The sequence below is a fragment of the Galeopterus variegatus genome, unplaced genomic scaffold (genome assembly GCF_000696425.1).
Source record: "Galeopterus variegatus unplaced genomic scaffold, G_variegatus-3.0.2 Scaffold164, whole genome shotgun sequence".
Lineage (NCBI taxonomy): Eukaryota > Metazoa > Chordata > Mammalia > Dermoptera > Cynocephalidae > Galeopterus > Galeopterus variegatus.
In genome coordinates, this window is record NW_007726275.1 from 891,328 (window position 1) to 915,710 (window position 24,383).

General features: G+C 46.7%; 1 protein-coding gene across 1 annotated transcript; it reads right to left on the reverse strand.

Moving 5' to 3' along the window:
- Positions 1-749: 749 nt before the first annotated feature.
- On the reverse strand, positions 750-19,963 carry MDH2 (malate dehydrogenase 2, NAD (mitochondrial)). The gene is made up of 9 exons (XM_008594591.1): positions 19,775-19,963; positions 12,145-12,313; positions 10,492-10,575; positions 9,863-9,972; positions 7,542-7,667; positions 4,665-4,742; positions 3,266-3,365; positions 2,731-2,882; positions 750-1,072 (listed from the first exon to the last, which is right to left on the reverse strand). Exons 1-9 carry the CDS (start codon positions 19,868-19,870, stop codon positions 941-943), a joined length of 1,047 nt encoding a protein of 348 aa, XP_008592813.1. The 5' UTR covers positions 19,871-19,963; the 3' UTR covers positions 750-940.
- Between the last annotated feature and the right edge of the window lie 4,420 nt (positions 19,964-24,383).

Sequence of the window (24,383 nt, forward strand, 5' to 3'; positions counted from 1 at the left end):
ATACCCCCACCCTCCCACCCCACAATGGAAGGCCATAATCTGTTGCAGGTTCCTTCTCAGGTATGGAGCTGTTTCCACTTCAGAGGCCACAGCTTCTGGGGAACAGACTGCACCCAACACTAGAGGGAATCAAATCTCCCTTCCATTCCCCATCCCTCAATTCAACAAAGTTCTTTCTCTAGGCCACTGATGAAAACCTGAAACCACATTTTGATGAGGACAGTGTGGTGTCCTCAGCCTTGACACAGTGGCTGGCGTTCTGGTTGCTTCTGCACCCCTGGTTGTGGGTTGTCACAGACTATCAGGGTTCGGTAAGAAGGGGATAAAATTCAGAGGGGGACAGAGGTCAGCCAAGGCAGCTCAACGCAGAAGATGGTGCTGTTTGTTCAGCCGGAAGATACAACACCGAACTAGGGCCAGAAAACAGCTGCCTGGCATCAGCCACTGAACCATTACCCATGAGGACAAAAGGACACCCTACGCATCAGGCTGCAAGGCCAGAGCTGAGCCTTCCTTCACCTACACACCTGAGCAGTGCCATGAAGCAAGGAGCAGTTCCTGCTGAACTCTGAATATTTTATCCTATTTCAGATATAAACAGTTCAGACTTTCTTGAAGCTACTGATGAAACCATCATGCTTCAACCATTAATATTTAAATAATATCTAATTCTGATTTGTAATGAAAAGAGGTGACAGACACTCCAAAGTCAGCTCTAATGGGGAAGAAAGCACAACATTTAGAGGGGACCTTGAAAAAGAAAATCAAAGACTGCTTTTATTGATGCACCAACAGATCCACCCACAATTTGGAAGGGATAATGACGTTAATGCAATGTTCATCATCAGAGCAAATTAAAATACAAAGTTATCTGAAATGGCTTTACAGTGACACGAGGCCTTAATAAATTAAGGAAGCTGGTTGCTTATTAATCGCTTTCTCATTTCATGTTCTTTACAAACTCTTCTCCTTTCTTGATGGAGGCTTTCAGCTCAGGAATGGCCTCCGCTATCATCTTCTCTTCAAACGAGGAGACTTTGCCAATGCCTAGGTTCTTCTCGATGCCCTTTTTCTGAAGGAGAGAAGGGAGGTGGTAAAATCTTACAGTGATGTCTCCATGAGTGAGTTTGTTACAGAGAACTTGTAACTTCATCAGCTCTGCCTGGACTGTCTATACCTGTGGGCTCTGGACAGCCTGCTGGGCACTGCACTGACCCGGGGCCACTGCTGGGTCTGACAGCCAGAGGAGGGGCTCCTGGCTCTGTCATCAACTATGCACGTATGCTGGATCACGACTTCCATTCCAAGTTTGTTTCCTCATCTATAACATGAACATTTCATCTACCTCACAGGAGGCCGTGAGAGCCTGAGAGGACAATTGGCATGGTACCCAGCACATAAAGTACTCAATAATCAGGAGCACTTGATATAATTCTCCCTGACAGAGCATGTTTTTGAGTTCTAGTCTCTTCCCAAGTTGGTAAACAACTGAAAAACATTTTAATATTCATCTGAATCAAACATAATTAAGCAGGTAAATGTCTGACACAGAAAAAACAACAGGTGTTCGTCATTGTCTCACCTCCCAAAACTGAGCACCATTTGTGCTGCAACAGCCTCAGACTCAGCCTAGACTCGATCTCCTCGTAAAGCCTTCCCTGGCTCTAAGACAATCAGACTTGTGTGTTCCTCACTTGTAGGGAGTGAACTAAACTGTTCAGTGTCTGTCTCTCCACCAAGGCCTGGGGCCATGTCTTAAGGACCTTTGAGCATCGGGGTGTCTACAGGGAAGGCCTCTGGGTGGCCTAGCAAGTCGCGAAACTTTCTCTCTGGGCAGGGGATGACAACCACTCATTTTCCTGATCCCAGAAGCTGCCCACACATAAGAAAAGGAAACCCAGCCTGACGACTTGTGAGTGAGACCTAGGGATTTCTGCTCATTGAAGACTCCTGAAGAGTCAAGCAGACCAGACAGGTGCCCCTAAACCAGCCTGGCTGAAGGCAGTAATGTGACGTGAGGAGCTCTGTCCCAAGCACACATTCCACGAAGGAAAGCCAGTGGGGTGGAGAGCAAGGAAACCAGGAATGTCTGAACTGGAAGTACAGAGCTGTGCAACAGCTCCAGGCCTCCTTGGAAGAAGGATTAGGCTTTTTAGCCCCTGAAGTCAGAACGAGAAGGAATGAGTGTAAGCAAGCTAGAGAGACAGCATTCAGGCTGGTATAGGGAAGCCCTTTCTTTTGGAGCTGTCCGTGGGCTGCCTTGAGAAGGAAGAGTGTCTCATCAGTAAACATACCCAGGCAGCCGCTGATGACCAGCTGTCAAATCCACAGTGAATGAGATTGCACTCTGACATTTTGTGATTTCTCTAGCTCTTAATTCTTTTTTTTTAAAAGATGACCGGTAAGGGGATCTTAATCCTTGTCTTAGTGTTATCAGCACCACTCTCAGCCAGTGAGCGAACCGGCCATCCCTATACAGGATCTGAACCCATGGCCTTGGTGTTATCAGCACCACACTCTCCTGAGTGAGCCAGGCCGGCCCCTCCAGCTCTTAATTCTATGATGTGCTTCCACTCAAAAATCCAAGCACATGCCAGGCAGTGATATGCAGTTACCGCACAAAGGAAATCTGAATTATACAGCAAACGGACAGAGAAGAGCTCCTGAATCTTAATTATAGATAACTCTCCTTTGTCCATTGTCAAAAGACCTGAGCTCCAGGATACGTACCCCCAGCAGTAATGGTGTGGAGAAATAGGTACAGTCCGTTTCTTGTGACTTAACAAAAGAACACTCAACAACTCCTTCCTTTCCATTCATTGCATCCACGAGGGAAAAGACAAACCGGGCCCCAGCATATGCCATGGACAGGGTGGCAGAGCCTAGGAGAGAACAGACAGGTCAGCCAAGCTGGTACTGCAACCAAAAGAGCCAGGTGAGCCTGCCCTGCCACCTATAGCGTGTGCAAATTTCCCAGCTCACCAGTCGGGAATTTAGGTCAGTATCCCTTAATTTTACTTACTCACAAACGGTATGGAATTAGCTTTGCCAACCTCCAAAACTTCTCCCCCCCCCACAAAGCATGCTGAGCTGCCCTCTTACACAGAGGTTTCTTATCAAGTGAATGCAAATGAAACAGAAAACTACCCACTCCTTGCCCAGGCATTGCCAAGGGACAGGAAAGGCAGTCCTTCTCTTCAACTCTGAACACTAACAGGGCCTGGGGTGTCGGCACCCTGCCTGGGGGTTGCCTCCAAGACCCTACCTGCTCCAGCTTTAGCCTTGACAACCTCCGTGCCGGCTTCCTGGATCCGCCCAATGAGTGCTGTCAGCTGGTCCTGGGGAAAGTCCACCTTGGGAGTGCACTGCAAGCCAAAGCCATGGGACTGTGTGAGCCGCTTCTGGCCCATCCCCGGATGCAAAGCCCCGCAGTCCCCACTCCCTACCCTCCCCCTGCCCACCTCCCAGTGGGCTCCCTCCCATCACCACTGCATGGGAAACCACGGAGAAGTGACAAAGACAAATCAACTTTGTTGGGAGACTTAGCGAGCCCCCTACTCATTTTTAAATAACTTTTTATATTTGAGATTAATTATTATTATTTTTTTTTAAGGCAAGTCAAGTGAAGCAGTGGAATTGGAGAGGGAACAAAGGAATCTGTAACTGGTTGTGATCAACTGGTTGTAAACACCGCTGCAGTCAGACCTGCCTGGACTAATTTTAAAGGAAAGTTTTTAAATTACTACACAGATTTCCCTAACCTGGCTTATCCTAATGTTAACATTTTACATAACCATAGTGCAATTATGAAGATCAGGAGATTATTATCACTACGTTATTAATTAAACTACAAATTTCACCAGTTTCCCACTAGTGTCCCTTTACTGTTCCAGGCTCCTATCCAGGACCCCCCTTGTACTCAGTCCGTTCTGTAATAGTTCCTTAGCCTCTCCTAAGAGCTGTACTCACCACTCGTTTTACAGAATGCCCCTCCCTTTGTTTTTTATTTTTTTTTTTTTTGTCTTTTGTCTTTTTTTCCGTGTCCGGCAACGGATCGCAACCCTCAGTGTTGCCCCAGTACCGGACCGGGGACCGGCAACGGGATCGCAAGCCTCGGCGTTGCTCCCGCGCCTCGCTCAGCCAGTGAGCGGGAACCGGTCTGCATATGGGATCCGAACCCTCGGACGGGAGCGCCACCGCGCTTCCCAAGCGGCGCACTATCCAGTGCGCCACTGGGCCGGCCCAGAATGCCCCTCACTTTGGATGTATGAGACGTTTCCCCATGATTTTCTTGTAAGGTTATGCATTTTTGGCAAAAATAGTACAAATACCTCGAGTCCTTCTCCGTGCATTATATTCAGGGGTTATGACATCAATCTGCTAGGTCTTATTCCTGATGGAGCTAACCTTGCCTCCACTCATTTTTAAACAAAGCACCCTTGCCTGCTCTGATCTAACCGGAGTCCAGCAATGTTTCCAAAAGCAGTTTTTACGTGTGTTGGAGCTGGCTGCTTTGAGCTCCTTGTGACTACACTCCCCCCACAGCCCCACAGTCCAGAAAGCCTCAGATAGGCTGAGTGGGGCTGCCTCCTTGCAGAATCCTTTCAAAGCACCTTGTAAAGGTGCTTGTGATATTGAAGCTCCCTACAATGTCACACACATACCTGAGAGATCACGGGGATGATGGTCTTCCCAGCATGGCCACCAATGACAGGGACGTTGACTCGAGCTGGATCCAAACCCTGTCACCAAAGTGTGAAGCATGGTTAATTGTGAGCAGGCTCTTTCAGTATAAAATGTCATATCCATGTAAAGCACAAACACTGGAAAACTCAGCAGAACTCAGAGGGAAATAGAGAAGCCAGGGAAGAGACACTGTCCAACCCCAGCCGTGCTCACATCTCTGGCCTGCCAAATGGCCACCACCAGCATGAACAGGTGAGGAGCAGGTTATTCCTTTACAAGGAGCCAAAGCTGCCTTCCTGTGGGGCCCCCACTGGTCTGACAGCCTCTCAGATTCAGAGGCTGGTAGTCCTCTTCCCCAGAGCTAATGTCATTCCCCATGCACAAGCCCAAACTCATGTCCCCACAGTGTCACAGAGAACAAGTCAAGTCCCCTCTCCCTCATTTCAGAGAGAAATTCAAACCTATTCCAGGAGATCCAGAGGTGAGAAGTCTGGCAACTCGAATGGATCAGGACAGAAAGAACAAAACTGAGCTGTATGGGCTCAAACCACCACAGTTCAAGTCAGCAGGCTGGCTAGGAAAGGCTGACTTGTTTGCTCAAGCGTCACTATGGAGGTGCAATGCCCCCAGGAGTCTGTGACCCAGCTACTCCTTAAAACAGACAAAAAATGTGGAGTTACGGTGGGGAGGTGAATAGCTCCCAAACTGATGCCACCTGTCCCAAACACCACAGCTGCCAAGGAGACCAGCCTAAGTTAGGAAATAATCCTTGTCTAGAAAAGGGAGGGCCAGTTAGCTCATGATGGGCAATGCAGGATCAGCTTCAAGGTGCAGGGAGCCAAAGCACTGAGAGATTTACCAGTGTGTAAGTGGGTATGTGCCCAGCACTGTGTGGTCAGCAGGGACACAGGAATGGAGAGATTCAGCCCCTGCTTTCTAGAAGCTGTCTAACATGAAGGACAGACACAAACTGATGTTTCAATGCGATGTGCTAAGACGGTTGCACAGGGGTAGCTCTGAAGCAAAGAGGAGCACTCAGCCTGGCAAGGGCTTCCTGGCAGAGCGGAGGAATTAGCCCAGGGAAGAGTGTTCTAGGCAAAAGGAGCAGAGTAAGACCACAGGGGAGTGACGGAGCAGGTCTAACACCAGCAGTGTAGAAAATGCAAATCACAGAACATTTCCATGAGCCATGTTGAGAGGGAAGGTGGCGGTAAAGGGGGCTCAAGACAGCCAAGAGGGAGGAACCAGACACTGGAAGTTTAGGGATTGATATTTGTTCTTGACACAATTCAGGAATTTTCGAGAATGCCAGGCAGCCTGAGCTAATGGGCAGTTCATTTGACTGAAGCCTGTCAAGCACTAGCTTCTCTGGCAAGGGCCAGGATCCCTTGTCCCCCGCCTCAAACAGTGAAGCCTCCAGGCTAAGATAGCACTGCCTGACAGAACATTCTGTGAGAATCCAGGAGCCAAATGTGGCTACCAAGCATCTGAAATGTGGCCAGTGTGGTGGAGGACCATCTAATTTTAATATTATCTAATTTTAATTAATTTAAATAGCTACAAGTAGATAGTGGCTACTGCACTGCAGGACTAGGGCCTGGGGGGACAGTGTGCTCTGGCCCCCGAGAGTTCACAGCACCACAGGAGCCCTAAGAGAAGGAGCACTGCCACTTCCAGGAAGCTAGAACCTCTGCCCTTGCAGCTGGTCCCCTTTTAGACTCAAAGACACTCACACTCACACGTTCCTACCCTACGAGTTCTACCACACTTTGTACATACTTGCGCTGAACTGGTTACTCAAATCATCTTGAATTAAAGCATCTCTCTCCACTCCAGGGTCCCCAATGCCTGGGCCATGTCTATGGACCTCCAACCCCAACACCTAGAACAGAGCCTGGACACCAGGCCCTCAGGTATGACTTGCAGTATGAATTAAGATGGGGCACCGCCTGACAGTTCAGCAGATCTGCCTGCTGCACAGGGGAGCAAAATCAAGGCCAATGGTCCTGTGTCTGCACTTCTCCTCAAGCTGTGTTCCCAAAAGCTGGTTTCCTACTTCTGCGACAGTTCAGCAGATCTGCCTGCTGCACAGGGGAGCAAAATCAAGGCTAATGGTCCTGTGTCTGCACTTCTCCTCAAGCTGTGTTCCCAAAAGCTGGTTTCCTACTTCTGAGAGGCCCTCTTCAAATCTGCAAAGTCAGAATGGCCTGAAGCTCAAAAGGGGCACTTTTTGGGGCCAGAAGTGGTTCTGCTGGATCTACAACCAAAACAATTAGAAAGCAGGTTGTGAAAGCACTGAGGACTCCAGACCTGGTGCTGGTGCCAAACCAAATCTACCCTGATACGAGCCTGGTGGCTTGTCTAGCGGCCCAAGAAGAGTCAGGCAACTGGCAAGACCAGAACTCTCCAACGTAAGCTACTACAGGTAACCCAAGAAAGGGAGTCAGAACTAGACACCAGGGATGACAATTCTGATATCTTAGGATTTCTGCAACTTTGACTAGAGGTAAATCCTGCCAGTACTAGTTTTCAGGGGCAATGAGAATGGGGGAGACTGGGCAACACAATCTAAATCTAGCCACCGAGAAACCCAGGGAAAGCCCAACCCTTGATGCAACCAAGGGGCAAGACAGAAACTGGCTAGAGTTTAAACCCACAGGGACCTGTTGTATGAATTCCCCAAGAAAACACGGGAGCTGCTTTCTATCAAAGGGGCAAGCTAGAAACACATGTAAAACTCCCAAGTTACAAATGCCCCTGTAAGTACCCTGGTGTCTCCTATGCCCATCGATGAGCAAGGGTGGCTGGAGAAGTTCAGAAAGGTAACTCAGACGATCCCCAACACAAGCCCTTACCTTCAGTTCTGCAACAAAATTGTTGGCTCTGACAATGTCCAGGGTTGTCACACCAAAGACTTTATTGGGGTTGTATACTCCATGTTTCTTGAAAACTTCTGCTGTGATCGGGATGGTAGAGTTAACCTAGTAAATCCAAGAGACAGGCATAATTTGCTCTGCATTCTGAGAGGAGAGCCAAGCAACAAAAGGAAAAAACCTTTTCATGAGACCACTAACAAGTCAGAAGGTTCTAAATTAAATTGTTCTGATAACTTTGTTTATGGGCAAGCCATCTGCCAGACAGGATGGGTCACACTATGTAGATAAAAAAACACTTCCCTTGGTGGCCCTTCAGCTATCAACTTAAATATGTGACGATGGCTTCTGCTCTAGCTGGGGCTTGGGCCTGAATGGCCATTCCTGATAAAAGACTGCACAGCAGCTAAAATCAGCTCCAACGAACTAGGGTCAAATCCCAGCTCTGTCTCTCTGTGTTGTAACCCTGGACAAGTTACCTAAACTCCCTAGGACTTGGGTTCTTTATCTGTTAAATGGGGATAAATGACAATTAACTCATGAGGTTGTTGTGATGATTAAATGACAATGTAGGTTAAGTGCTTAACACACTAACCTCGCATACAGAAAAAATATAATACAAGCAAAGCAAAACAGCAAGATTTATATCAGGCACTAGTTAGCTCCCCAACAAAAGAAAGAGCTACTATCTACTTTTAACCAACCACCCCTGAGGAAGGTGACCTAGTGGGGGAAAGGCAGGATTCTCTTCTCAGAGGCCAGAAGCACAAGCTGTGGATGTTCATTGGCAACCGCGCCCCTCAGTCAATATCAAGGTCACTGTACCTTCCCCCAGATCCTTATCACACTCAGACACCAGGGCCCAGATCCACCCAGGAGGGAAGAATGCACAGGGCTGCTATTAAATGCAACACAAGGCCCTGTGAGGTCAGGCTTGGGAACCACACCTGTCCTCTCAGTGAGGGTACAGCACTTGGAGTTTCTGGGTAGAAAAATAAGCAGCTGCCTGCAAAAACCCGTGAACAGTGCCTGGGGTGGCCGTGCGCGTCTGGGGTTTTGTGTCTAAGTGTGAGGAGACAAGGATTATGAGCAACCAAGAATTGCAAACCCTGAGTAGAATACAGCAGGCGCCCTACCCCATCTGAGGTTTTGCTTTCAGTGGTTTCAGCTACCCAATGGTCAACCTCAGACCAGAAATATTAATGGGAAATTCCAGAAATAATTCATAAGTTTTAAATTGTGTGCCATCATGAGAAGTGTGGTGAAATCCTGTGCCATCCCACCCAGGACATGAATCCTCCCTTGTCCAGAGTATCCACACTGCACCCCTACCGCCCCCCGCGTCAGTCACTCAGTAGCCATCTCGCTTATTAGCTCGACTGTGGCATCGCAGTGCTTTGTCCAGGTCACCCTTATTTTACTTAATAATGGCCCCAAAGCACAACAGGAGTGATGCTGGCAATTCAGATATGCCAAAGAGAAGCTAGAAAGTGCTTCCTTTAAGTGAAAGGTGAACATTCTCAACACAACAAGGGGAAAAACCCCACTTATTACAGTATGTTGTTATAAGTGTTCTATTGTATTATTATTGTTGTTAATCTCTTACTATGCCTAATTTATAAATTCAACTTTATCATAGGTATGTAAGCATAGGAAAAAACATAGTATATACAAAGATTTATTACTATCTGCGATGTCAGCATATACTGTGGGTCTTGGAACATATCCCCCAAAGATAAGGGGGACTACTGTGTAACAAAAAAAAAGGAGCCGATAGGCTACCACAATCATGGCTGAAAGGAGACTTTAAAATGGACTTATTTTGGGCCGGCCCGTGGCTCACTCAGGAGAGTGCGGTGCTGATAACACCGGGGCCCCGGGTTCGGATCCCACGTGGGGATGGCCGGTTCACTCGCTGGCTGAGCGTGGTGCTGACAACACCAAGTCAAGGGTTAAGATCCCCTTACCGGTCATCTTTTAAAAAAAAAAAAAAGGACTTATTTTCCAGGTAAAGAGACTAACACACAGAGAGGAGAAGTGACTCGCCCAAAGGCACAGAGTTAGCTGGTAGAAGAACAGGTTAAAACTTTCATTTGGTTCATGCCAGAAGGAATCTTTAGGAAATAAATTTAAGGACCTCTTATATAGTGCATCCAACTTATCCGTCCATCTCGGCACATTAATCTGCTTCTTCTCCCTATCAGCACATTCACATACTTTTGCTGCTAACTGTGAGCTTTCAGCACAGTGTCAGCACCTGCCCATCCATTACAGCTGTGAGAGCTAAGCCCAGCGACACTCACCGGGTTGGCAATGATGCAGATCATAGCTTCAGGGCAATGCTGGGCACAGGCAGCAGCCAGGGTGGCCACAATTGTGGCATTGGTGTTGAACAGGTCATCCCGGGTCATGCCTGAAAACAATCCAATGCAAGATGTTCAGAAAAAAACATGACATCTCCAAATAGGTGCCACATACCGTGTATTAGTTGTTATAGGAAATTCAACCATAAACAAGACAGGGTCCCTGTTTCACATAAATCTCTCTTGTAGGGCAAATAATCCAGTGTGACAAGTGCCAGGATAGAGGCCTGTGGGGGGAGCTAGGGAGGGGGATATCTGAGAAGGATCATCAAAGATTAGTAAGAATATCCAGGTGGGGCCGGGTGGAGAAAAGGGCATCCAATGCACAAAGGCCCAAGGACGAAACGTACGGGAACGAGACATAAGGACAGTGGAGAAACACGGCAGACACATGATGGTTTTAAGTGTCAGGCTGATAACGAGATGTGACCTTTATACCACAGGCAAAGGGGGGTCTTTGGAATTTTTTCTGCTGCAGAGAGATCAGACTAAATCTATTTTTAATGGGAAACCACTTTTTCACCTGACCTGTAGGGAGATGTTGGGCAACAAAGCTTTCAAACGCACACCTGGTTTTCTGGGGACTCCAGCTGGAATAACCACCACATCGCAACCTTTCAGGCAGTCTGGCAGCTGTTCAGGTCCAAGATAGCCTAGAAAAAACACCCCACAAGAGCAATTTCACCTTTTCTGATCCAGAGAGGCTACCACCTCTGTAAGGATAAGGCCTGGGAAGGACAGCCCCTATCTGGGCTCAACGCCAACCAGAGGCCTCAAGAAAGGCTAGAAGGCTCCACCCATGAAGCAATTTCCTCCTGTTGACAACTACTGCCCTGTGAGCTGACAAATCCCTATGGCAGGAGTGTTCCTCTTTCACTCTGCTTTCCTCAGCCTCTCCTCACCCAGGCCCCCCTCTTAGAACGGATTAGTCTTCCAGGTTTCCACAAAACCAAAGCATGTCATTTGCTTGTGTTTATGCCACTCACCAGCACTGTAGGCCATTTTCCACCTCCACGACAGCAGCTGCCCACCCCACTTCACTGTCACTGAAAGAAGACTTAGACCTGAGGCATCAGGTCAGAAGGCACGCTGAAAGCCATGGAAGAAAATACCCTGTGCTGATAACCAAGGACTCTAAATATTACTATCTATTTTGTTTACTCCCATCATCTGAGGAAAAACGTGTTTTCAAAGATTTCAGGGAAATTTGCTATAATGTCCAAAGTCTGCTTTGATTTTCCTTATCGCAGGAGCTTTCAGAAACTCAAATATACGGCCCCAAAGAAAATGAGCAGACAAATTAAGAACTATAGAAGGCACATCACTAGATAATAATGTATGCCTTGACAGTCAACCTCCAGAATTGTTTACACCAATTGAAGACCCGTATCAACACAAAGTATTCTTCTATGCTGTCAGTGCAGGAAAGAATTAGCCCTCTCTCTCTGGACAGCAATTTCGTATCTTACAGCAAAAGCTTTCAAATATTTATATCTACTAATTCTACTTTTAGTACTCTAAGAAACAAGATGTAAAGATAAAAATGTTTATCACAACTTATATGTTTACACTTATGGTAAAGCAAAACAGGAAACAGCCCAATTGTCAACAGTACTGATATAATGTGTAAATGATAAATTATAGTACAGCTTTAGAAATGATTTTACCAAGAATTTGGTGACACAGAAAAATGATATATTGTAAAGGTCAAATAAGCAGAATATAATCATATATAATTATAAATGATTTCTTCGACAACATACCTCCATTTACTGAATAGCCTGGGCACTGCCCCCTGTGGAAGGGCTGACTTCCCTAAGGCAGCTGTGATTTGGAGAAGCTGACTAAGGAAATGCTGGGGGTAGAGTGAAGGCAGCCTGCAGCACACCAGACATCCCCCCAAAATGGGAAGATTAGGCTACCTTGTTTTTCTAAAAGACACTGATAGACCCAATTCCAAAAAGGTATAATCCTGGGCTGGCCGGTTAGCTCAGCTATTTAGAGCGTGGTGTTATAACACCAAGGTCAAGGGTTTGGATCCCCATACCAGCCAGATGCCCACACACAAAAAAAGTAATCCTTTGTAAAATTTAATTCTAAAATTAATATGGAAATGCCAAGTCTCTAAACATCTGGTTTCCTCTAAGAATGTTACTCTAAAACTCAGATCCTGGCCTAGCGGGGAGAAGAGATGCAGTCTCCAGGATCAGTGTGCCCGGTACCTTTCACAGTTGCTCTGGTCTCGATGTGGCTCAGATCTGCAGCCACTCCAGGTGTGTGAGCGATATCGTAGAGGGTCAGGCGGCTCACTAAGGGGCTGTTCTTCAGAAGAAGCGAAAGGGGCTGCCCGATTCCTCCAGAAGCCCCTAGCACAGCTACTTTAGCATTATTCTAAAAAGAAATATGGAGAAAGGACTCTTATGACAGAGTCAGCATAAAAGGATCCACATGATACTGCAAATATAATCGTTCACTCTGGTAGAATTGTGGACTTCACTCCAAAGGTCCAGTTTCAAATGAGGAGAACTTTTATCTGCAGATGTTGTGAAACTCAGGGTCATACTCCAAAAACCCTTCTGAAAGAAAAAGAACAAGCTTTACTCATTGGGCAGCTGGACTGGTATCAGCAGCCTTACCTTCAATCTGCAGCTTTAAAAACTATATACTAACATTTATGGAGTGTCAGTAGACAGGCAGGCTTGTCACTCTACCTGGGGTGGCCAGAACAAAGAAGACCCCTGCTGGCTCTGGAGGACACATGCAATCAGATGTATTAGAAGCAAAGGGAAACGAACTGTGCTGTGTGCAGGAGCGGAGGGGAAACAGGCAGTTGTCTGGGGGATAGGGAATCAGCGAAGATTCCACCTGGGAAGCAAAGTCTTGGCTGGAGCCTGAGGCAGGAGGAGGAAGAGGTGGAAGAGGGAACGTATATTTTGAAAAGGATCCTTCCCTACAAAGTGAGTCAGACCTGTAGTCTCAGGCTACAATGTCTCAAAGTTCTCCGACTTTGGTGTGTATGAAAATCACCTGCTGAGCTAATAAAGACCATGGAGGGACAGGCTCTTTGAAGTAGGAAAGGGCTTAGGCCCTTGTATTTTTACCAAGTTGCCCAGGTGATATGATACTGGCCAAAGTCTGAGATGTACTGCTCCATACCAAGCTAAGCAGAAGAGCAAGTAGCAGCTGGCCCTGGGCATTTCAGCTCTGAATAAAGAAGTGATAAAACTGGGCCGGCCTGTGGCTCATTCGGTAGAGTGCGGTGCTGATAACACCAAGGCCTCGGGTTCGGATCCCATATAGGGATGGCCAGTTCGCTCACTGGGTGAGCATGGTGCTGACAACACCAAGTCAAGGGTTAAGATCCCCTTACCGGCATCTTTTATAAAAAAAAAACAAAAACAAAAACTGAAGTCACTGGTTCCCTGGAGCAGGGGTCCAAAGAAACTAGACTGCCTCATTAATAAAAAAACAAAAAAAACTGAAGTCACTGGTTCCCTGGAGCAGGGGTCCAAAGAAACTAGACTGCCTCATTAATATCCAAAAGGCCAGAGCTCCAAGAATTTATATCCACTTATTAGTCAACTTACTGGTACTAAAGTCAAAAGACTTGGCCTTCAATTACCATTTCAGAGCTAAGTATATCTAACAACTCATCATCATCTGGATCCTCCTATTCATTGTATTTCCCATCCCACAGAACTCACCTATTTACAATGTACAATTAATGGTTTTTGTGTACTCACAAAGTTGTACAATCATCACCCCCGAAAGAAACCCCACTTTGAATTCACAGCCACTCCCCATTTCCTTCAATCCCTGGCTATCACTGATCTACTTTCTGTCCCTATGGATCTGCCTGTTCCAGACATTTCATAGGAATGAATCACACAGTATGTGTTCCTTTCTGACTTGCTTCTTTCACTTAGAAAAATGTTTTCAAGGTTCACCCATGTTGCTGCATGTGTCAATGCACGACTTGTTTTTATGGCTGACTAATAATCCACTCTATGGATACACCATTTCATTTATCCATTCTTCTGTTGGAGGGCATTTGTGTTGTTTTCATCTTCTGGCTATGATGAATAATGCTGCTATGAATATTCACATACAAGTTTTTGTATGAACATGTTTTGAATTCTCTTGCATATATATTGAGGAGTGGAATTGATGAGTCAATGGTACCCGTATTTAACCTTTTGAGAAACTGCCATACTGTTTTCCAAAGTGGCTGCCTATTCATCCTTTCAGGCTTAATTATAATTCAGCAGGTACCAACCTCCTACCTGCCACTTGCTAGCACCAACAAGACCTACAAACTGAAAGACATGCAAACCAAATAAAACAGCATCTAGAGTGATAAGTGCCACAGAGGCAAACACTAGGAAGAGCAGCAGCACAATGGAGAGAATAAACTGTTCGGGTTGTGAAGGATGAGCAGGGGTGCACCAGGTGGATGGGCTCAGGGGAGCAGGAGACGGGAAGAGTACGGCCTACTGAGAAGAGGCAATCCCAACAGTTCTCTATGGCTTAATGGACAGATGTGAAGGAAGGAAGAAGGTGGAGCAGAGCTGAGGAACTAGCACAGTAGGTCTGGACCTTGTGGGCAATAGGGGGCCACTGAAGGGCCTCAAAAGCTGGGAAGAACGGGACCAGATCTGTGTTTTAGAAAAACAGAGTAGAAGATGGACTGTACAGATCCAAGAATGGAGGCAGGGAGACTATTACAACAGTCCCAGCATGGTTCAAGGTTGGGATACAGGCAGTAGCAGCAAGATGGATGGGTTACCAGTGATTTGTGGAATAGTATCAATAGGTTTAACCCAACCCCTTCCCCTTATTCATCCATCCAAATGGTGAGCAGAGGGAGGAATCTGGGATGATTCAACTTTCTGGCTGAAGTGGATACATTGCCTTTAAGAAAACTGAGGAGGGGTAAGGGGTTTGGGAGAAAGGATAATGATTTCAGTTTTGCACGTTGAATTTGAGCCACCTGAAGCATCCGTCTGAGGCAAAGGGCTTAGTCTAGAGGATATTAGCATCTACAGTTGGATTAATGGAAATTACAGATGTGATCAAGACACAAAAGAAAACACAGAGGGAGAACAACATAGGGACAGAATCCTGTGAACATCAGCATTTAAGAGACAGGAGGAAAAAGAGGAGTCTGGAAAGATGATGACAAACTGTGATTTAAGGCCACTCCCACCTCAGTGATTTTTAACAACTAATTCAGTGACTATGTCTTGGTGACCTTTTCTATGAGTGGCAGAATTTATTATATGATACTTTGTATGAAAGTCAAGTCATCCAGTAACCTCATTTATTGGGAACAATGGAAGCAAAACGGTAATAGCTGGCCATTTATCAGGGTCTGCTCTGTGCCAGGTACTGAACTAAGTCTCTCCTCATTTCCTTCTCACAACAACTCTACCATGTACTATTAACAGACCCATTTTACAGATAAGGAAATGAAGCACAGAAAAGTTGTATGCGCAGGCTCACAAAGACAGCAAGTGATCAAGCCACGATACAAGCTAAGCATTGGCAATTTGACTCCTGAATTTTGGCTTTAAAAAAAAAAGAAAAATTGTTGGAGAAAACAACTCTATTCTAAGCCCTGCCCTAAAGCTCACTCCCATTATTCAAAGGCCCCTTTTTCCTGTAGGTCTCATGCAAGGCCTAACTAAAATTCCAGCAAACCTCAGTGAGCTCGTTTCTAACCTGAACTCACATGAGAAGGGGAGCCTATTCCCGGCAGGCAGGCAGGCAGCTGCTGGAGGGGGACGGGGGGGGAGTGGGAACAAACCAAGAAAATAGCAGATGCAAGAGCTCAAAGCAGTGTTATAACACCAAGGTCAAGGGTTCGGATCCCAATACCTGCCTGCCAGAAAACAAAGACAAAAACAAAAAAACCTCAAAACACCACGTGTGGGGGCCGGCCCCTAGCTCACTTGGGAGAGTGTGGTGCTGATAACACCAAGGACACAGGTTCGGATCCCTATATAGGGATGGATGGTTGGCTCACTTGGGAGAGCGTGGTGCTGACAATACCAAGTCAAAAGTTAAGACTCCCTTACCAGTCATCTTTTGTTAAAACAAAAATCGAGGGCCGGCCCGTGGCTCACCCGGGAGAGTGCGGTGCTGATAACACCAAGGCCCCGGGTTCGGATCCCACATAGGGATGGCCGGTTGCTCACTGGGTGAGCGTGGTGCTGACAACACCAAGTCAAGGGTTAAGATCCCCTTACCGGTCATCTTAGAAAAAAACCCAAAAAACAAAAAACGAAAAAACAAAAAAAACCCACCATGTGTGGCCATCTAAGACAGGTGTCTACTGTGGGTCCTGACACTGTCACTGCACATTATATTCTACAGTAACTGATGCTAGTTAATAATAGGCTTCAGTTATCAAAAACCAAAACCAAACAAACCAAAACCCAAAGCCAAACAACTTATACAGTGGGTTTCCACTTAGAAAATTAAACTCTAAAAGCATATACTACAACCAATTTCAATTCAAACAGTTTTTTGTTTTGAAGTTGGTGTCTTCAAGGTGGATCTTTGGCTTCCCAGAAAACATAACTAGCTGGACCAAACCAGAACCTGAAGTCTGGCAATCTCACTTCTGCATCTTCAGCTTTCACCCCCACATCTGTCTCTAGTCCTAGGGACTCCCAAATCCCGCTCTGCATGCCCGGTTCTGTGAGGCATTCCATGAACCCGACTGTCCACTTATCGTCGCTACCACTCCTATCCCTGGTTCCTGAATGGCCCCTGTGTTCTGCCAAATTTAAACTCTTAGGGCCACATTCTGCCTCTTCCTTCTCCAAGACATCCAGTCAGGACACGAAGAACTTGGCATCTCAAACATTTTCCCAACTGCTCCTGCTTTCCACTCCCATTCTATCCTTCAAAAATCAAAGTCCTAATCATTTCACTCCCTTGCTCAAAACTCTCCTGAAGCTCCTCACGTCTAGATTACTCAGCTTGGCTTCCAAAGCTGACCAGGGCAGTAGTTCCAAAGTGGGGAGCAAAAGATAATCCCACTGGAATGGAGGATGAAAATGTCAAATTTGTGTTTTTATTTTTATCTAACAAATAAAGAATTAAACTCTATCAAGAAACAGACCGACTTCGTGCTCTCACTAGGGTCCTTCAGTGGATCAATCTCACGTGGTACATGAGATGAACACAAAAAGAGGGAGGCAGAAGGGACATGACTTCACGTCCCTGCTTTTACTGTGTTGAGGTGATGTTTCTATTTGTATTTTACAAGATGTCATCAACTTAATCAATACAGTCAGCCCTCCGGATCCATGAATTCAATCAACAACAGATCACAAATATTCAGGAAAAAAAAATAATAAAAAAAACAAAAAACACAACAATAAAAATCCTCCACAAGTACCAAGGGACAACTGTATTTACAAAAACTGCAATCCTTAAGTAATGGAATCTTTAGAGTGCTTTGCAATGAGATGAAAATCTTCAGTATCACAGAGTTTAGTTCATGATCTCTTTGTAGAGCTGTCTTCCAAACCTGCTGAGCTTTGCTAGGTTGAGGAGTGGCAAGCAACAGTTACACTGCTTGGCAACTGTTTTGAAAATGGTCAACAGGTAACACTTCCTTCATTTACAAGTTTGCTTTATAATGGTAACTCTGTCATGGTTTGTTTTTAAATTTCTATTTTTGTATTTATATTACAATGTATATATTAGTACATATATGCAGAAAAAAATAAATTGGGTCTGTGTGCTCAAGTTTTACTGGTAAGGATTCAGGATCCAAAGATCTAGAGACCACTGTACCCTTGGCTCAGGCCCACCTTTCTGACTTATTCAACTGCCTTCTCAGCATCTCCACTTGTATGGATGTCCAACAGGCATTTTAAACTCGACATATCTAAAAGGGGCCTCTTGATATCTTCCCCTGCTCAAACCTGTTCTCTTCTGGAAGTCTTACCCATCTCAGGGCCCCAAACCCTGCTGTCACCCATGACTCCTCGTTCATACTCCTCATCCATTCATCAGCAAATCCAGCTGGGTCTACCGTTAAAACATATCGAGAATCCAATTATGTCTTACCACCTCCACAGCTGTCACCTAGATTACCACAATGAACTCCTAACCTTTCTGTCCTCCTCTCCCTGCCAAGACTATTTTGTTAAAATAGGAGTAAGATCAAGTCATATCTGCTCAAAACCCTCAAATGGCTGCCCCATTTCTTAGACAAAGCCAAAGATTTACAAGGCCCGCTCCATTACCTCCACTGATCTCTGGAACTGCACTGGCCTCTTCATGTTCTCAAACATTCCAGGCATGCCCCCAGTCCCAGGCTCTCACAGTTACTGTCCCCCTGCCTGGAATACAGTGCTCTTTCTATATGACGTGATCTCTGCTTCCTTTAGGGCTTTACTCAAATACGACTTTCTGGGTGAGGGCTACCCTGGCTGATCTAAAATTTCAACCCTCCCCTCTGATCCCTCCTTTATTTTTCTTCTATGCTCATCACTAAGATACTTCATAAAGGGGAAGAGAGACAATAAGATAAGTGAAATATACAGCAAATTCCACAAGAACAGGGAGTTTTGTGTTTTGTTCACTGCTGTATTTCCAGTACCCAGCTCAATAAATATGTCGAATACGAGAAGGCTCAATCAAAATTCAACCCCTCCCCTGCCCCTTACATTCTTCCCTGTCTTCCCTTTGGTCAGGTGCCCCTCCCCCACTCCTCAGCATCAATCTTCATCACCTCCACCTGTCCTAAGTGTGCTCATTTCTGGCCCATCTTAACTGCCACTTCTCACTCATCTTGGGATCTCCCGTAGCACCCAGCACAGTTGTTGGCAAGCATAGATACTCAATATTCTCACCTGTATGTTTATTTTTCAAATGCACTGAATGTACAGAAACTGATGGCCATAATCTGAATAAGAAATTTGGAATCCCCTTTAATAATCACCACTCTCGGGCATGATACTTAAGAGCATCTCCCGGGTTCTCAAACTTAGGTTGTATTAGACTCATTTGGGGCACTTGGTAAAAATACGAGGCCCATTGCTCATTCAATGAGCTTGGGCCTCTGTTCTTTATTAACTTTCAGGTGATTCTGACACAACAGCGTTTGAAAACGCTGTCCTAGAAGATGGCTAAAAATAGCTTAAGCGGTCCCAGGCCAAGTCATGCCCTGTCAAAAAACCTGGGGTCAGGCCCAGTCCACACACAGCAGGAAGGATCCTCCAAAAAGGTTCTTAAGAGGAAGCAGTCTTCAGATTCTTAAAGGCTAGTTACAAAAGCCACTGACGGTGGTCATGAGCGCTTAACTTTAATCCTCTGCCCAAACGACTGTGTAACCTAGGCCCAGTTCTCCACCTCAGTGCTTCAATTTGTACTGTGGAGTTAATAACTACAAACTTCTCTTATTCACGCACAACTCACACAGCCGCTGCAAGGAGAACGACATTAGTAATGTCAAAGCAATAGGAAGTTGCATAAAAACCTAAATTACTTTAGGACCTGAGCCCTGGCTTCTCAACCTTGAAGGAGTGCAGGCCAAAGAGCCCACCCTCTGGGGGACCTGAGGGGGCGAGCCGGGGGGCGGGGGAGGAGCTCTGAGAGGAGCACCGGCCTTGCAACTGGGCTACGTGGTCCCTTTGCCAGGCTTTCTCCCCCGCACTTTCCGTCAGCGTCGGGGCGCCAAAGCGCCAAAGCCTCCAGCCAGTGCCGGGCAGCCCTGCGGTCCAGGCTAGCTCGGGGTTAGGGCGGGCGGACGTCAGAGCTGCTCGCCGGCCAGGAGCCCACGTGGCCCGGGCCGGGGGCCTCCGCTTGCAGGCCGCCACGCGTCGGGCCTACCTGGGCCGAGGAGCTGAAGCTGCGGCGAAGAGCGGCGCAGGCAGGCCGGGCAAAGGCAGAGAACATGGCTGGGACCGGCGGAGCGCCGACTGGCATGCGAAGAAGTTGTCAGTCAGCAAATGACTCCAACGACCTCCACACTGCGCAGCTCCTTCCGGCTCCGCTCCGCCTCGCCTCGCGAGAATGACCCAATTCCGACCCCACCCACCCCAGATATCGCGATATTATGCCACTTCTGGTGGCCGGGGAGAAGGCGGAAGGACGCTCCTGGGAACCCGGTACCTGGCTGGGTCCTAGCTAGCTTAGTGGTCCGTGTGACCGGTGGGAGAGCCGCGGTCCGAGTGGGAGGGGGAGTTGGCACCTGAGAGGTGGAAGAGGGCAGGCTTCAGCCTGGAAGCGCCTTAGAGTGGCCATTTTTCAGGTGGGGCCCCAGACACTGGCTGTGACAGGGACCCGGGCCAAGGTCGCCCAGCAGGTCAGGCTGAGTGAGTTCCGCATCCGAGCCCCTGACCTCAGTCAAACCTATCCCTCCTGCCCCTTTAGGTCGGAGGGGCTCAGCTCCGGCAAGGAAAGGAAAGGGGTTGAGGGGAGGAGAGGCTGAGAGTCCCGGGGCGGGGTGGGAGGATGGGGCCATCAGCTACCCCCGTGCACCCGCCAGTGCCGTCATCCCTGAAGTTGCACAGACCTTAACGTTACAGTTTACAAAGCTTTATAAACACCACTACCCGTAATGGCGAACACCAGCACTGACTCAACACTAGGCACTGTTCTAGCTTTACAGAACCACAGTACTGTGTTACGGATGAGGAAACAGGTCTAGAAACAACTGCGTGGTCCTGTCTCCTAAGGCCTGCTCAGCAATGCTGTGAATACGGTCCCACTGTTTCTGCTTTGGCTGAGATTAAGTGGATTTGCTCAGAGTTTACCCAAACAGAAAGTAGAGATAGGGTTCCTGCTTACATGGAGTTTATCATTTAACTTTATAAATTATAAACTTCATTCTCTCCTTCCCTACTGTTTTCTGGGCGTACGGAGATGTCTCAGACACAGTCCTTGCCCTCAAAAGGTTCATAGTCAAGTGGGGTAGATAGATGTGCCACAGGTTGCTGTCTTGATAGAGGAACGTACAAACCCAGTGGGGGAATCAATGACTAAGTCTACCTGGGGACAGTGATTGGGGAAGGAGGAGTGAAACTAACAGCACAAACACCAAAGAATATATCAATACAGGGGAGTTTACGATCACTGCCTTACTCTTTTCTCCCTTCCTTCCACTCGTTTATTGCACTAGAAAGATGTGCCTGCTCAATCTTGGAGCTGGATATTCAACGTGAACATTTTCCACCTTCAAGGAGCTCAGAGGCTAGTGGCAGAGGCAGGTGAACTGCAAGCAGCATGATATGCGCAACAGAATTATGAAGTACTGTGGGAACACAGAGGAGGTGCATCTAACTCAGAATTGGGGTTTGAATGGGGGTGGTGTGAGAGAGGACCTTCCAGAATACGAACCATCTAAGCTGAGACATGCGGGAAGAGTAGGTGTTACTCAATGGAAACATTTAACTCCAGAGGAGGGAGAGATCCCTTGCCTGGGAATCAGAATTGTCAAAGGAGAGGCACTAGGAGAAGGGCTTTTAACAATGGGAAGTGTTTAGACAGGCAAAAGAGGAGAACAAGAGCCCAAAGAAAAACGTGAAGGTAGGAAAGCATAGACCTGTATTCAGGGTCAGCGAACAGATAATTTCTGTTGGAGTGGGTGCATCAGGAAAAGCAGTGTGCTTTATCTTATCATTGACTGTGTTCCCTGGTAATTGTTTACAACTCTATCTTGAGAGTACCTTGGGGCCAGTTACTATGTTTTTCATTTCCGTGTCTTTATTATCCAATGTGTGACTGGCCTGAGAGCATGCCTCAGTGAATTTTGGGAAGGTTGAGTGGTTTTAGATGAGGCTGGAAGAAACAGATTGGAAAAAACAGATTGTTCAGGGCCTGTGAATGTTAGCTGTGAAGTTTGTATTTTATTCCTTGGGAAGCAAGTGTTTATCAAAGGCTTTTATGACACCACCAGAACTGTGTTTGAGGAAGATTAGATTGACTTTGCATGTTTAGGATTCCAAAGGAAAAAAATGAAGGGCAGGGAGATTGATTAGGAGGCTATCTTATGAGATGATAAAGATCTGAATTGTGGTGGTCACAGAAATGGAGAGGGTTGGTCCAGTAGGGGAGAGTTCTCAAGGGAAGAATGGATAAGAGTTTGTGCTCATCTAGGTTTGAAGAATGAGTCAAAGGGATGTGGAAAATCAGGTTGAGAGAAGAATATATGTACAGAAAGAGGGAAGTTGGGGGTTGTGTGGGGGGAAAGCTGACTGGAGAAAAAATTCAGAGCTCCATTTAGGATGGGCTGAGTTGGGAGTGGTGGTGGGTTATCCATATAGAAATATCAGTGGTCAGATGGACAGTTGGGGAGTTATTTCAAGAGGAGATGTGGGATAGAAACTCGTGAGAGATAAATTGGAATCACAGATTCTTGGGCTCACTCCCACATCTGGGGCTCAGTCTCTGTATCCCTGCCAAGTCAGGATCTCCACAGAGGATGAACACTACCTCCCAAGTCCTCTACTTGGGCCGTCCCGAACAACTTAACTGTTAGAAAAGCCTCACATTTGGCTCCTGTCTGCTTCCCTCCAAGTCCTAAGATTATTAATAACAGCCTTAACAGCTGCTGCATTAAGCACTGATTCTGCCATGGGCACTGTGCTCTGTGCTTTGCCCATGTAACTGTTACATTGAAGAAGCAGGGCCGCTGCAATCAAGAAGCAGAATGCAGTCATAAAACAGCTTTACATCTTCAGCCCCACTCTTTCTTTAAATCTTTACCTGCCCATCTAGTTACCAGGGCAGACTTGTTGGAATGGCCTAAATGTCCAGCTCACATTAATAATCAAAAGTCTGAACATAATTCAAAGTTAAAACTTCTCCCCTTTCCCTCTCAGGCTTTGTTTAGTCTCCCACATTTGGGGAGGAGGGTGGTTGCCTTCTCTATTTCTTCATCTTACTTCCTCACTGCCCTGCCCTGCCCCATCCCACCCCAGGCCGACTGTGGCTTCTGACCCAATGGTCCCATCAGACCTGGTGTTGGTGGAGGCAGGTTGTTAAGAGAGTAGAGACAGGGCAAGGTCCCTTTGTCATCTGACATTAGACAAATGAGCTCAAAGGGAGTTTGTAGCTGACTCCTATGCAGTGCTTTTGTGGGTATTTCTTACCTGCAGTTCCCTTGACCTACGTGACTATGTCTCAGTCTTGCTGCTTTCAGTTCCTCAGCCCCTGGTTTCTGGAATCCCCCACCACCTGTGATTGGTCCATTATCCCTCTAGGTTGCCCTCTTAGGCAAAGTCCCTTTAAAATGACTTCTTGTTGGCTTTCTCTCCTGCCCGACCCACAGCTGGTCTACAGGAAACAGCCATCCTTTGCCCCACCCACCACCTGTGATTGGTCCATTATCCCTCTAGGTTGCCCTCTTAGGCAAAGTCCCTTTAAAATGACTTCTAGTTGGCTTTCTCTCCTGCCCGACCCACAGCTGGTCTACAGGAAACAGCCATCCTTTGCCCCAACGAATTCTGGTGGTACAGGCCTTTCAAATGCAGCTGCCTCTTTTTGCTTTGCTAACAGCTAGTCAGCTTCAGATTTTTCAGTGCAGGGTCTGGCAACAGCCTCTGCACAAGCTTCAGATGGCACAGGCCAAGCTACTCTAGGGGCTTTCTTCTGGCTTCATGATTTGTTCCAAGAAAGCGGAGACTTGTGTTTGAAATTAGAGAGAAAGATGCTAAAGGTGGTGGAGGGTGGGGAACGACCTTTGATATGCTGGAGAGAGAGAGGGAGGGAGGGAGGGAAGGAGTGATCGGGTGCGAGAGGATGAGATCAAAGGAAGTTTATCACTCTTACTCTGGGAGAAAGCACAGAAGGGCACCCAGAGAGCAGTTGGTAAGTTCACACCCAGTGGCCTTACCCTTCCCAGATAAGAACTAGAAAATGAGAGAAGTTGCTCCATGGGGACCTGAAGAGGGTTGAGAAGGTTCGGATAACAGTCATGGCCACTGGGAAAATGCTGAGGCAATGAGTAAAGATGAGAAAGGGATTAGCTAGTGGCTGTGAGGGCCACGTTGAAGTTCTGCAGTGCGTGTTTGTTGTGTGCCTGAGTCCACGTGGTCTTCTGCAGCCCAGACCCCATACCAAGTTTATGGGCATACACACAACTGCATTCTCACATCCTGGAACACATAAACACATGGATCTACATGGGGATTTATTTTTATCTTTTATTGGTGTCCAGTTTATATACAGAAAGTATACAGGTTCTTAAGTATTCAGTTTGGTTTTGACAATTTACACTCTGTAACCACCACCTAAAACAAACTATAAAACGTTATTCCAGAAAGTTCTCTCATGCTCCTTTCCATCAGTCCCTCTGGACAGCTACTTCCTGATTTCTGTCACCATAGATTTGTTTTGCCTATTCTTCATCATATGTAAAAATATACAATACATCGACACCCTTCTTGCTGCACCCCCACATACCCACAAACCACACACATTTACATGTACTGACCAT